The 15,359-nt window shown below is 43.6% G+C and overlaps 1 protein-coding gene across 1 annotated transcript; it reads left to right on the forward strand.

The window, feature by feature from the left end:
• The first annotated feature begins 14,102 nt into the window (after positions 1–14,102).
• Positions 14,103–15,140, forward strand: LRRC30 (leucine rich repeat containing 30). The gene has a single exon (XM_010304020.2). The coding sequence runs from the start codon at positions 14,244–14,246 to the stop codon at positions 15,138–15,140; it is 897 nt and encodes a 298-aa protein (XP_010302322.1). The 5' UTR covers positions 14,103–14,243.
• The last annotated feature ends 219 nt before the right edge of the window (positions 15,141–15,359 follow it).

Below are 15,359 nucleotides of genomic sequence, written 5' to 3' on the forward strand. Positions count from 1 at the left end.
TCTTTTGCTAGCAATAAATAATTAATAGGCAATTGCTACTAAAAAAGACTATCTAGGGAAGTTAATAGCTGTTCAGTTTAAATTCAAATGTCTTTTTTTTTTTTTTGCTCTAATACATATTTTAAAACACCTGTCTTTAAAATAAAGTTCATTTTCGTGCCCATGTGAATTGGCTACACATTATGAAAGAGCCTTTCCAAGAATGTCTGAAACATAACAGCTATCATGACAATTTTCAATAAATCATTCCTTCCTGGGAGTCTCAGAGGAAGGGAAACTAAATGATGATTGAATTATCCTTTTATCTCTAAAAGTGATCTTTCTGAATCAGGACTGAGGCACTGTGAGGAAATGGGTTTGGAGCACTTACATTTCAGCTGTCATGATTCCCCCTCTTCTCTGAAGAGCTAATGTCCCAAATTTCTGCTTTGTGGACGAGACTGCACAGAGCAGAGGTAGAAAATGGCCGGTGACGCAATGAGGGGATTAGGGTACAGCGTAGTGGTAGCCATACGCCACCTAAACTCCTCATGCAGAAATGCTGGAGACGCAGAAATGCACCCAGGTTAAAACCAAAGTGAGAACCACCAATGCGTTGTGGGTACAAAGCACATGAACTGGGATTTGCACGGCTAGACCGGGAATAATGCCTCCGAAATAAAGGCTCCAGGTCACAACAAATACCCGAGGGCTCTGCTCCCAGCTACCAGGTTCCCGACCGCGTCTCTGCCAGCGGGCAGAGCATGTCTGCGCTGCCCGCTCTCTCTTGGCCCAGGCTTTGCCGCCTTCACCTCCAGAGGCAGAGGATGAAGAGGCGGCTGTAATCGGGACACGATTTAAAGGCAGGCCAGATGCTGCCTGTGGAGCTGAATGCCCCTCTCTGGCCAGAGCACACCCGCTCAACACCTTTTGTTTGCAGAGAGCTGAACATTTTCTTTTTATGTTTCCAAATGGCATCACCTGTTTTGCAAACAGCAAAGTACGTACATGCTATGGCTTTTTAGCTTTTCGAGAAAAAAAGGCTGTGCTTCTCACACAGTCTCAGACCAGCTGGAAGAGCAAGAGACACAGTCAGAGCCAGTGGTGGGCAATGCCCTAAGCCACCAAGTGACACTGCAGATCCCAGTTTCAGCATCTCCATGAATAAAAGACATTCTCACAGCAGTAACCACAGTATTATAACTGGCTTCAAGTCTTATTTTTTCTAATCTGAGTGCAAGCAGAATTTGAATATTTCCTGTAAACACACTTCATTGGCATATTTTAATCACATCATCATTTGAGGCAATCAATAAAATCACAACTACTGAACCGTACCTATCTTTTGGTATATTTAAGTACCTATTCTTACATAATTGACAAAGTACTTGAATGGCTCCTTTATGCTCTACTAGGATGCCCGGTAGTTTAGAGAGGAGAAATCTCACAAACAAATCTTGCAACGGCAAGCCTTACACAAAGCCTGATTCCTATACCCCAGCATCATCTGCATGTTCCTTAAAAGTCGTTGAATTAATGCTTTAAATATTTATACTGTGACTCCTTTTCCTAGCTTTTGTCAGGAACTAATGGGCTTTCAGTTAATGAATTATATTGTACCTTTAATAACTTCAGCAGTGTGTGCAAATCTCTGTTCAACGAAGATGTAGAGACTCACACATTTCTGTCTTAACTGCCACAACAACTATCAAATTCAATGGATGTTGTACAGTTATTTGCTGCTAAAATGTCAACAGAGAATTTAAATAAAAGGAAATCAGCTGTTCAGGCATAGTTTTCTATTAATCAGTAGACAGAGCTCTTTCTAGTGTCAGAAGCAGGGAAGGGCTGCAATGATGTGATCGTAAGAGTCTCCCCCATTTTTGACTTTGAGATGCATGTGAATGTTTAAGATGCAAAGCCAGAGGGTCACATTCCAACTGCGAATTAACAGGTGCGACTTCCAAAATAAACAACGTTGACTGACATTGATTCTGAATTTGGCCCGTTGTTTAGAAAATATTTTTGTCTGCTTAATGCCCCAGAATACAAAATACCTTCACACGGTCACAGGTGTTCTCCAATTATCTAAACGCAATGGATTGCATAAAAAAGTTATTTAATTCTAGAACATAAGAATTTTATTAATAGTGCTGGAAATACTACACAGTGTAGCTCTATACCTTATAAAAATAGTGGCCACCTACAAAGAGATATAACCAGAGGTCATAGTAATACTTAGCACTATGTTTCATTTTTTTAAAAAAAACCCTTTTTTTCACTATATCACTCTATCACATGTATTCTTCATGTCTGAAACAAAGCTGATCTGTCAGCACTTGTATTAGAAGCCCCCAAATTGCCTAAATGCCTCAGAAAGTAAGCCTTTGTCAGGGGCCACTCTTGCCTTCAAGTCAGCACAGACGAGGGACTGGATGGAGCTCTGCCGTCACAAATTTTGGTGCTGCCAAAACTTACACCTCAGCTGAGCTGTGCAGTGGAAATTATGGTCATGGGTGGCTTGAGAAGGACTCACCATGGAGCACATCAGGAGGAGGCTGGGGATTATTGCTGCAGTGTCTTGCCTAATTGTAATTCCTTTTTTTTTTTTTTAAAGCTTTAATAGCAAAAATTAATACTTCCTACAAGCTGTACATATAGTAGTGGAAGAAATATAGACCTGCTTGCAGGTGCAGCCACCCTTCAGAAGCCAATTAGGAAAAAACTGCCTCTGTAACACTGTTGGACGCTGTTTGTCGGTCCGGTAAAACACAGGGCGAGGCTTTCCTAATAAGAGCACCGTGGGAAAAAAAGGTTTGCAGGGCTGTGAAATGGGAGAGACACTGTTGGTCTATCACAACTGATACTCTCACAAATCAGTGGTGCAGAGCTGTGCTTATTACATAGCAACAGAATCTCTTACAAAATTAGTTATCATTTCTGCAGCAGATGTTATATGCTGCACGTAGACAAATGACAGTCCCTCTTCCAATGTTTTTCAGTGATTACCTGGATAGTTCAATAAGTTATCCGGATATCACTTCTGCAAGGACATGTTATGCTTCTATACCACCGCTAATGGAGAATTCTGCTTAAGTTATGACTTCTACCTTTACAGCATTTTTTTTTATTCAAAGCATTTATTTGAAAACTAATAAAGCATGTAAGCATTATAGTAATAGCTAAGATTTGTTTATGACATTTACTGGGGAGAATCTGGGCTGACACAAATAACATCGCTAGTTGATTATTGTCCTTCCCAAGAGACTGATCCAGGAGAACATCAGCGATTATCAATGTTAAAAGACAACATGCCATGTCCAGTGCTTTCCATTTTACCCATGCCCATGCTTGTACGCATCATTTTGCTAATTAGAAACAGACAAAAAATATGTCTGGCATCTGGGTCTTTCCGTATGAGACCTGGCTGGTGCACAGTCCCTTCCATCCCATCTTCAGCAGCAAGGTAGCAGCAGGTGCCTCGGAGGAAGGCAAGTTTACATCAAATTGGCAGGTCCTTAGATTTTCCTCCAGTTTACAATTTCCTAATCCTCACCACCCACAGCCTGGCTCATTCCCTGGGGCCTGAGATGTTTCCTAGAGCCTGTGATAACACTGGCAGGTGAAATCCTCCCAAAAAAATCTGCGTAATTCTGAAGTCTGTGTGTTGCTTTATCCAAATTTGTGGCTCCCTTTTTGCCACGCCTACCCGTGTGCTTCTTTCTTCCCGGCTTCTTACAGGGTTAGCAATTTACAACAGCTTTGAGAAGCACAAAACAACTCCCTCCCTGTTTAAATGCTGATTCAGAGTAATTATTGCTCTTGGGTGAGTGTAATTTACGGGATAATCATGCAGCTTTCTGTTGCTTACATTCACCTTTTCCCTCTTGTTTAGGAGGCTGCCTTGTTCAGCACAAACATTCATACAACTCATATATGAGAGGGCATATCCTTGACTTATCATCATCTGTGATTTTTTTCACTTGACAGGTTGAAAAATGCGTACACCTATTTTCTCTGATGTTTCCCTTATCACCGTGGGCCTTCCCGAGGCTAAGTCTGCTCAACCATTCAATTTTGATTCTGGAAGCAATGTTAAGGCCATTAGCTGTGTCCACATAAGGATGCTGTTATAAAACTTGGCATGCTTATTAATCATAAATTCAGTAGACATTCTGCTTCAATCTTTCTAGGGTCTGCTTATGCTTCATTTATGATGTAAAGTGAGGGTTTGAGGGAAGGTATTGTATTTTTAGATCAGTATTTATGTCAGGTAGCAGACAATGTTCCGTATTTCCATTTCAGTTTCCACCCAAGGAAGAGCACTCAGCTCTTTTCCACTTGTGTTGCACATAGTTTACTCCAGAGTGAGACAGTGAAAAAGTACAGGTAGAGAAGTTCAAGAACGGGTGGCTGCAGACAATTGTTCGCTCTGCCTTATCAGTGGGGGAATATCACCCTTCCTTTGTCACTACATATTACCCAATATTACTCCAGTATCGTGACACCATCATTTGAGGGGTAGGTAAAAACAGCATATTAAGAAATATTCTTCTTGCTGCTCCGTTCCACCAGTGGCTTTTAAGATGAAGCTGCCAAAATCTATATTCCTGAAATGTTACCTCTCTAAACCCATAGAGCACTGGTGGTTTCCAGGCTGCTAGTTAAAGATACCTCATGAAGATTGTGCGTGTATATTCTTTTTTGTATTGCCAAACTGTCTCAATTAGGACAAGTGTAATGCATTGTAAATTCAGCCTGGATTCATGAAATGGCTTAGCAAAGTTCATTAACCTTGGAAAACCTGAATCCATTTCCATGGGTGAGAGAGGGAAACAGACTGTAACCCTCTGCCAGCATCTGCCAGCACCTTGCTCTGAGCCCACCAGCCCAGGTTATGTCGGCACCCAGCCCTGGCTACAGATAAGATTTCTTGTCACTTGGAGAACAACTAGCTGCAACTCTGTTATAATTGCATTTTCCTCTGATTGCCTACATTTGTTCAAATCCAATAAACTAAAAGTGAAATGCAGCAAGGCAGAAAACGTGTAGATCAGCACCAAAGATAATGTGAACACAGTGGCCTGTGAGCCAAGGCTCCTGAATTTTTCACGTGTAGGGGAGTTGAAGACAGCAGGAGAGCAGGTCAGATTTAAGACCGCAGTGTGGGAATAGACAATATGGGTCACCAGGTCTCATCTCCAGATCTCAGAGGCAACCGTATCATAGAATGCCTTTCGTCGGTTTATTGAGGTCTGTGTGTAGTAAATTTTCATGACAAATGCACAGGCTGGCAGTGTTGTTTCAAATCCTCTGCAAATATTGCTTGTCATCTTCTCTGGTCCAGAAAGATAAGATTAAAAATAGAATGTTCCAACCCCTTGCCCTGCTTGCCCCAATCCAATCTCCTGTTTTAATTTCCTTCTTAAATTTCGGTGTTGCCATTTGCGTTCCTTTCGAGCCACACATCATTTTCTGCCTTTTTGAAAAAGCTTACCTTGTTGTTAGCTGACCTGGCCACACATCAGAGCATCAGCGCTCACCTTCCGCTTACCTCCATGGCTGCTGAATGTGCTGTCGTTCCACCTCAGGTGGAATGATTAACTACGATATCCTGCCTTCCCACAGTCCAATAAGTGCTGAAACCCTGTGGTTGTACACCACAATTAATCTCTTGTGATGTTCAGGTACAGAACAGATTCGTGTTTGATTCTCTCTATCGGGAAGTTGCTCATTAGAGGTGGTAAAGTAAGAGAGATGATGATTATGGGTGGGCCTTTCTTCTCCTTCCTTTTTTCTTTTGCCTGTACTTGAGCTCCAAGATCTTCTTTTCCCTTTGATTTGCTCTATTTATTACTTTTAAGGTAATTTTTTTATGCAAGTTGCTTTTCATGTGCTTTTTTCACCTACGGGGCTGTATCTTCTCCTCCAGGCTCTGCTCTGTGCGATGCCCTTAGTTCCCCTTGACTGCAACTTGACTCAGATCTCACCAGCCTTTGCTTGACCATACAATGACCCATATTATTTCACAGGATTTCAAATGTCGCTGCCATACTAATAATACCTAGATGCATTGCTTTACCAATTGCTTGAGAAGTTTTATTTGTTCATTCAAGCCCTTGGAAGCTGAGTGTCCGATATGTTTCCTGAAGTTAGAGCTTGGAAAATTTAAAAGTCAAGCTGTTAATTGTCAGCGTTGAGTCTTCAAATGTCTAGAGGAATGCCTGCCCTTTCATTTGATAATGTCTCTGATAAATCCCAAACTGAGACACTGGTATGCGTTTTAGGGAGTTTTAATTAGATTCTGTTTTATCATTTATCAGGCATATGAAGGTAAATGCACTGTTTCTTCATATATCAGTAAAATATGTGTAAGAGTCATGGATCTGGGATTAAGGCTCCACAGCAGCTTTGATTGAATTATTTCCTAAGTTCTTTTTTGCTGTTATTATTGTAATGGACTCTGGATGGAAATACCTAGACCCCTTCACATTGGGTCACATCATTGATTTGCAGGACTGATTTTCCAAATTTCATGAAGACTAAGATAAAAAGGACTTGTGCTTTCAATTGGAGAAGCATGCATTTATTTTAAACGCAAAATCAGACATGAAAAACTGAATCATTCGAGGTTTGATTTCTAAAGTAACTTTACAACTTCCCTCTGGCTTTGTCCATTAAGACTTTATGAAACAACAGTATTTTCAAACACATTTAAGCGATTAGAATTAAAAAAGAGGGGTATTGGCACAGCAGCAATGAACTTTGCAATACGTAACATTCAGTCGCCTGGTCTTTACTGTGGCATGCAGAACCCCCTGGAGCCAGGACACAGACACATTAACATTAACAACACCTGGAGAGAATCACTTACTTTAAAAACAGTCTATCAAAATTGGCATATTGGCAGATTGAGCAGGGAGAGTCTGTAAGACTCTTACTAGATAATGCTGAATTAATGGTCTAGCTTAAATCCCATCTGTCTCTAAATTACAGGTACTACACTTAGGACCCCATGGAAATTATTCTCTCTGCTCAGGACCCTCAAGGTCATCTCTGCCTTTTGTTTCCAGAACAGAGATTTTCAAATTCCAGAAAAGTACGGAACTACAGCACCCTGTTAAATGTAAAATACTTACACAGTCTTTGGAGGAGGGACTGGGAGTTCTGCCAGTAGACCACAGAGTCATGCTTATTTTTGGACTGTCTGCACGCACGGATGTTTAAGAAAAGTCTGCTAATTTGAGCAACAGTTTTAGGAGAGGTGGGGAGATTCCCTCAACCCAGAATGATGTGTAGCCCCTGGCCACGGGATGCTTCAGAGAGCTGGGGATTGTACACAACCGGCGGCTGAACGGAATATGCTCCGGGCACTGTAAGAAGTCTGGGAGGAGTTGTAGTCCAAAATAAAGACAGAAAGAAAAAAAGGAAAGTATCAATGCATTCTGCACGAAGGTCAACCGAGTAGGCACGTGATGGACATGTAGATGGTCAGACTCCTGCTATGAGATAGGCCAAGAAACACCTCTTTTTAGATCAGATTAGATTTAGGCAAGGAGAATTCAGGCTCTCTCTTCTACTTTCCAAGAATTGCTGTTTTCTTTCTTATGGTGTATTCAAAATGTAACAAAATTACCTTGAAGTGCTCTGTGAAAAAAAGCATCTGTGGCAGAAGTGATGTGGCAGCAGTTACACTAAAAGCTACTTCATCCAGTTTGGAGATTCTGTTCCAACTTTTCTTTCAATTTGATTCAGAAAGCCGCAGACCACGAGCAGCATTTAGCAAACGTCCATATTGCTAACAGGCAGGTATAGGCTATTTTATGGGTCTTTATGAATGTAGATGTGACTTCATAAACGCAGCGATGAATAATAGAACGGCGAATGCTTTCTATACTGCAATGGTGTCCTCCATGTAATGACTTCGAATATGTTTATAAATGGTGTCTAAGCTGTCACCATGCCAACACGAGGAGAAGGCTGAGACACAGAGGCTGTGCGCAGATGACTGAATAAAGCAGGACAGGGCCCTCGGTGTGCTCCTGCCCTCGGGCACGTCCGTGTGCTAAGCTCTCCTCTCCCTGCAGAGCAGTGAGCAAGCACCTAAGGCGAGTGGTTTCTGGCAGTGCCCAGGAGAACGGTCATGGGACATGGGTGATACCACAGCGCGGGATCGTGGGCTGCCTCTATTTAATATTGCCAGACAGACTGGCTATGTGGCTTGTGTACACCCAGGGAAATTGTGGCAGAAGTAGGGGTTGACCAACCAGTCATTTATGCATTTTTTTGAAATTTCAAAACACTACTACAAGTTTGCAGAAAAGAAGTAAAACTTCCTGTAATTCCACGCAACATGAGAGTTGCTGCTGGCCACTGATTACTGGGAGGAATCGAGCCTGTCATTTCTAGTCTACATACACGCACAAAACCAAATCTCTCTCTTTTTCATGCATAGTATGGATACTTTGATCTGGTCTTCTGTCAAGAGGTCTGCAGAAAAACTTCACTAAAGCTCTTGTTAAACGAGTCCCTGCACAGGCAGTCATTCACCTCCGGGTCCAATTCTTCGTGGGTCAGCCGATCCAGCAGCTCCACATGGGACCTTAATAAAACACCCCAGGAAAGCTCCAGGGACACACAGGCATTAAAGGCTGTTAATAGTGCCATAATTAAAAACAAATTAACAGGAAATCTGAAATTGCTTTAAGAATTGTTCCTGTCTTGTGTCACATCTCATAAATCTCAAATTACCTTTGAAATTTGACTTAGTATTTCAGAATAGCTGCGAGATCAACAAACCACTACAAAGTAATTAAAAACCTACAAAATTTGCTTCCTTAGCATGAAGACCATGAAGACCAGAGGATATCTTTGACAGTCTGTATGGCACTGACACTTTTAAAAGCCTTTATTTACTTCAGAGGAAAGGAACAGCACACGAGAAGATGGTTCAGTAGCTGCAGTTGTATTTACAGTGAATGTTTCTCCTGCGTGACTGTTGCTTTCTGCTGAACTTGAAACAAGTTAACCCTTTCTAAACCAAAGCATCCTTCCTGTCTGTGCTGGTTTTGGCTGGGATGGAGTTAATTTTCTTCATAGTGGGTACTATGGGGCTGTGTTTCAGATTTGTGCTGGAAACAGCGTTGATAACGCAGGGATGTTTTTGTCACTGCTGAGCAGTGCTTACACAGAGCCAAGGCCTTTGCTGCTCCTCACCCCACCCCACCAGCGAGGAGGCTGGGGGTGCACAAGGAGTTGGGAGGGGACACAGCCAGGACAGCTGACCCCAACTGACCAAAGGGATATTCCATACCATATGACATCATGTTCAGTATATGAGGGGCTGGGGGAAGAAGGCAGCAGGGGGACATTCAGAGTGAGGGCGTTTGTCTTCCCAAGTAGCCATTAGGTGTGATGGAGCCCTGCTTTCCTGGGGATGGCTGAACACCTGCCTGCCCATGGGAAGTGGGGAATGAATTCCTTGTTTTGCTTTGCTTGTGTGCGTGGCTTTTGCTTTACCTGTTAAACTGTCTTTATCTCAACCCAGGAGTTTTCTCACTTTCACTCTTCTGATTCTCCCCCTCAGTCCCGCTGGGAGGGGGGAGTGAGCGAGCGGCTGCATGGGGCTTAGTTGCCAGCTGGGGTTACAGGAAGGGTCGGGTTGTTTCTGCATCCTCATCTAGCAAGGTGTTTATTATAACACCTAAATAATGAATGAAAATGATTTTTTTTTCTTTCCGAAAGAGTATAGGTTGAACTTCCCAGCATTTTAGAAAAGGCTATGCTTAAAAATTCAAACTATTCCTTGTTATATTAATACAGTATTTTAATAAAGCTGAGCAAGAGGAACTATGTGGGATTTTGACTCCATAGAGAACATGAAATTCGCTTCAAGATCAATTATGAACCTATAGGTATATGCTGATGAAACTATACATATCTATTGTATGCTCACCAATTGAAAAGACAATGACAGAATTTGGTTTTGCAGGAAAACAAAATTTGAATTCAGTGTGTCAAGTTGGTTATGGTTTCATTAAAAGCTCGATGATATCAGATATTTCATTAAAAGCTCAAATCCTATGGAAAAGTAATTATGTGATGATCTCAACTTTTATTTAAAAACAATGCAATTGTCCAGCCCCCCCACCTGGCTGCAGAGAAAAGCTTGAAAATGTTTCCCAAGTGTATTCTAGAGACTCCAAACCTGCAGGCAAATAAAAGATAATAGACTTCAAAATTCCAGGTCTTTGTGAACTCCTGTTACAGTTTTTTTTCAGGGCTGACAATCCTGCTTCCTTAAAAAAAAAAAAAAAAAAAAAAAAATCTAATCATTTGCATTGTCAAAGAACATCAGAAAATATAGCTTGTCATTTTTGTCAGCTTACCAGTTTTTTATCATTGTTAATAGTGCAGTTTCTCTTCATATGTTAGTTAGACTACAAAGTTCTTCAGCAAGTTTTGAGTCCTTTTTTTTCCCCACACACACTAACATTTTTGTTTAATCCACAAAGCAATTACCAATGACACTGTATCATGTAAATCCCACTGATTTTTTATTTTTTTTTCCCCTGCCAAACCTGCATGCATGAAATTCATTTCTGCTTTCTGCCAGGCTGTGTCGACACAGGTCCATGTTTGCCGAGCCCGGCTCCCTAAGGGAAGCCCAAAGGCATGGGTCTGTCCCCAGAGCACAGCGCGGCACCGGGCAGGGCAGCAGGCAACGCCGAGAAAAGGGAACCGAAAAGTGTTTGCACAGAACCAGCTCAGGACACCAACAGATAAGGGACTATTTTTCTTGAGAAATTTAGTTCCTGAGATGTCCAGATGAGGCCACTGTAGTTTTATTATCCCGCTTTCAAGAAAGGAATTTAATTTGGTTACCTCAGAATTTCCCGTCTCCACAACTGCAAGTGTGCTAAATAGCCTGTTTTTCTGGTGCAGAACAAAGAAAAGGAAATGGTTATTTTTTTTTCCGTAACCACAGCGCGGTTACGGTACTCGTGGAGGCAGGAAGAGAACTGGACAATGGAAGCTGCAGATGTGGAATTTCTTTTATAAATCTCCTTTGCTGCTGCCGCTGCTGCCTGAGAGGCGGTGGAGATGCGGCAATGCAATAGCTGCGAGACTGAAGCAGAACAAGCATTTGTGTTTGATAGAAAGCCCCGGCTGAAGCTTTCCAACAACAGCCCGACCCAGACTGTACAGGCTTAGTTTCAAATAAGCGGCACGATGCAAAACCGGGGAAGGGTACAGAGCGCTTTGGCTGAGTCATGCTCTTAGGAAATGGGGATTTCTGTGGTGAGAGGCCGGACTGTGCCCTGCCAAGTCCCCAGGCTGTGAACTCTAATCTGTTTTGGAGATGGGGACAATGTTCTCATCCAAAAATATCTGGCCAGCCAGGAGGGGGTTGTGGCTACAGGAGACTGTGCTTCCTTTGTGTTTTGTTTTCGTTTGTTACTAAAAGTGACCTCCAGAAGGAAGAGCTCTGAAGCGACCGTGGGGCCATGGACGCGCGTGAGCCCAGCCGCCTGGGGAGAGACGCCGGCTGCTCTGCAGGGCTGCAGCAGGTTCCTCGTTCCAGCAGTACTATTAAAAGAAGGAAAATGCCCAACTTTGTAAATGCTCTCTAAAAGGCTTTTTTCTTCCCTTCGTGTTTGCCGCTGCAGAAGGGAATGCCTTGTTCAAATCCATGTAGGCTCTCTGATAATAGGTGCATTTTTAACAGCAGCTGGGCATCCAGCCCAGAGTCAGGACTCGTGAGAGGCTCTTGGTTTTGCTTCTCTGCCTGCTTGGGCTGAAGGACCACATTTTAGCCTTAGTCCCCCTGTTGTGCAAGCCCGAATCTGGCCTAAGCTTGGCTTGCCATTGGGGTTTCCTCTCCGCCACTGAGCAACTCCTCTGCCTACAGTGGCAGGGCAATGCGTTTGGATGTTGATTAACAAGAACACTGAGTCAGAGCTTATGGCTGCTCTGAGGTTTAACATAATGTTTGCTTGCAAATTGACAAATATTGGCAGAAAGTACTTGCGAGGGAGGGATCTGTGACTCTCAGTCAGGCTGCCAACCTGCTCTAACCAAGCAGCTACAACTGGCCTCAGCCTTTTTCAGTCTTGTCCAAGCACTCCAGAGAACGCAATATTTCAGCCTCAGGACTAGTTGTTCTTATGCCATACAGCCCAGTTAAAAGGTGCACATTTTAATTGCATGGCTCACTCAGCTCATCACCATCTCGCGCTTCTCGCTGTGGTCCTGGTTCCTCTCCTGTTGTAGGACCTCGCTCGCCAGACACAACCGCAGGGATGCTCCCTCTCTCCCGTCTCCACCCAAGCAGGTGCAGCTCTACAAGGGACCCAAAACTGAAAAGCGACTGAGCGGTGTTTGGGTCAGAAGCCAAAGAAGTGCCCTCAGAAGGGACTGCGCGTACTGACTCCGAAGAGGTTGCTGGAGTTGCTGTTTAGCCTGGAGAAGAGAAGACTGAGGGGATCTCATCAACGTTTATAAATATCTAAAGGGTGGATGTCAAGAGGAAGGGGCCAGACTCTTTTCAGTGGTGCCCAGTGACAGGACAAGGGGCAATGGGCACAAACTGGAACACAGGAAGTCCCATCCGAATATGAGGAAAAACTTCTTTTCTCTGAGGATGACCGAGCACTGGCACAGGCTGCCCAGAGAGGTTGTGGAGTCTCCTTCTCTGGAGATATTCAAAACCCGCCTGGACGCCATCCTGTGCAACCTGCTGTAGGTGATCCTGCTCTAGCAGAGGGGGTTGGACTAGATGATCTCTAGAAGTCCCTTCCAACCCCTACCATTCTGTGGTTCTGTGATTCTGGGTGCCCCAAATCCCAGCTGCAGCTTCACGCATAGTCCTTTAGTGTTTGAGCTAATGCAGGGTTTTAAGGTGAGGGTATCTGAAATGAGGTGGTGGGGAGGGTACAGCCATCACCAAACCTCTCAGGCAACAGCAAAGCATCTCCATCACCACAGATCCACTGGAGTGGAAAAGCCCTGAAAATCTTGTACTATTTGATGCAATTTTCACCTAGTTTAAATGGTGCCTGAAGCATATCCTTTTTAGGGTCCCTTCGAGTTTAAATTCACTGCATATTCCTGCAGCAATACAATTTCCTTTCATCAGCAGAGCTAGCTTCAGCTGTTGTTGGGTATTATTATACATCACTGCTTCCTTCCTCTCCCATCAGTCCCTCTATCCCGGAGTTAAATGTCATTTATAGTTCAAGCTATTTGACTGCTAGTACACCAGAATAGCCTAGAAAGACAGGAAAGTTCACAGGGAAAGGGACATCAAGTGGCTACATTTTCAGCAGCACAAAAGAACTAGACCCCAAAAATCTTGCTGATGGATGTGAAAGTAGCACAGGACATTAAGGACAGAGTAATTTGGGCAGAACTGCGCGGTATGACTGCTCACACTTGGCAACGTGGGTAGAAAGCAATCATCCAAGTGGGCGCAGATACCACTTGGAAAATGTCACTGCTGCAGTGAAGGTGATACTCTTTCTGAAAAGAAGGAGGCCTTTCCTCACCACAAAGGGGACATAAAAGCTAACAATTTTCATGAACATTAATTTTTTTTTTTTTTTTTTTTAACTAAACAGAAAACAAGGGCTCACACAAAAAGTCTTTACCAGCATTTTTGCAGTGTGCAGTTTTCTGGTGGACTGGTAACTATTTCAGTGAAATGAGGAACATAAAAATAAAAATTATTGTGAAAATGTCCTTTAAATCTGAATTGAAATGATGGCTTCTTTGTTTGCTTGTTTTCTTCTATGGATTGCTTGGGGCTTTTTTTGAAGTCACTCTTGTTAATTGTCCTGCAGCCATGGTATGTACCAGATGATAGGCAAGAAAGCTGACATGGTGAAGTTATATACAGCATCCTTGTGACCTTTTTGCAGTGAAGATACATATCTGTCCAATAAAGCCCAGGCCAAATGACAGTGACAGCTGTCCTGTGGCATTCAGTTTGAATTGAACAGGTCTGCTCACAAGTCAGGAGCAAGTATTTCATTACAGACTGTGCACCAAGACCAACATAAGCCCCCAAAAGTGAAACTTTCCCTCAGCAGCTATGGAAACTGCCCCGGTGGACTGAACTGCACTTCACAGGCTCCTCCTTATCTCCTTGCTTTGACTTTCCTGCCTCCTGCAAGCTGTCATCCTCTGTTGGCGTTTGCATGTTGGTGTAGCACTTGCAAGGGAAGAAAACCTCACTTCATCTCTCAGGAGGGATACGGGGTGTTATGGGAACCGAGCACTCGAAGAATGAGGGGCAAAGAAGCACCTTTTTTCTGAGGAAAGGTCCAAAGTTACCTGCGTGGGAAGATGCTCTTCTCTCAGGGAAAGAGCCCAAGTCACTGCTGAAACGGGGCTTACGTTATGTCAGCTTGAGCCTCATAATGAAAGGGATGACCAGCGTGCCTGACTTCTTGTGGGGACTGCCCGAGGTGCAGAAACTGAACCTTTCACGCAACCAGTTGGTGGTGATTCCTCCTTCATTGGGGAAACTGGACAGGCTGGTAGTGCTGAACTTGGGTGGCAACCGCCTCAAGTGTCTGCCTAAAGAGATTGGGCTGCTGAGGAACCTGAAGGTCTTGTTTGTCAATATGAATTGCCTGACAGAAGTGCCAGCAGAGCTCAGCTTGTGCAGGAAGCTGGAGGTTTTGAGCCTCTCGCACAACTGCATCTCACAATTGCCTTTGAGCCTCACAGATCTGACGAGTTTGAGGAAACTGAACCTCAGTAACAACCGCTTTCTGCAAATTCCCCTCTGCATTTTTGCATTGAGGAGCTTAGACTTCTTGCACCTAGGGTCCAACAGGCTTGAAAACATCGCAGAAAGTGTCCAGTATCTGGTCAATCTGCAAATCTTTATCATAGAGAATAACAACATACGCACCCTGCCACGGTCCCTCTGCTTCATCACCACTCTGGAGTTACTAAACATTGATTACAACGCCATACAGACTCTCCCGGATGACCTCTACCTGCTGCACCGGCTGCCACGCATCGCGTGGAACCCGATGGACAAAGGCCTCCACATCGCCCACAACCCCTTGTCCCGGCCCCTGCCCGAGGTCGTCGAGGGGGGGCTGGATGTCCTCTTCAACTACCTCAGGGAGAAAAAGGAGCACAACTGAGTTTCCCCTGAACTTGGGATTAAGCCTGTCATCAAGACTCAGTCGTACTGGAGTGCTTTCCCGCACAGGCATTTGCACTTCATAACGCTTGGATTTTGAAGACTGTGGATGGCTTTAGTAACGGTTGGAGGAAAGCAAGTATGATAGTCTTGATTAAGTGTGTGAACAGTAAACTTTCTAAAAATATCCACCTCTGTAACCTTCAGTGTTGGTGTGTTT

This window comes from Balearica regulorum, chromosome 2 (assembly GCF_011004875.1).
Source record: "Balearica regulorum gibbericeps isolate bBalReg1 chromosome 2, bBalReg1.pri, whole genome shotgun sequence".
In the NCBI taxonomy this organism is placed as follows: domain Eukaryota; kingdom Metazoa; phylum Chordata; class Aves; order Gruiformes; family Gruidae; genus Balearica; species Balearica regulorum.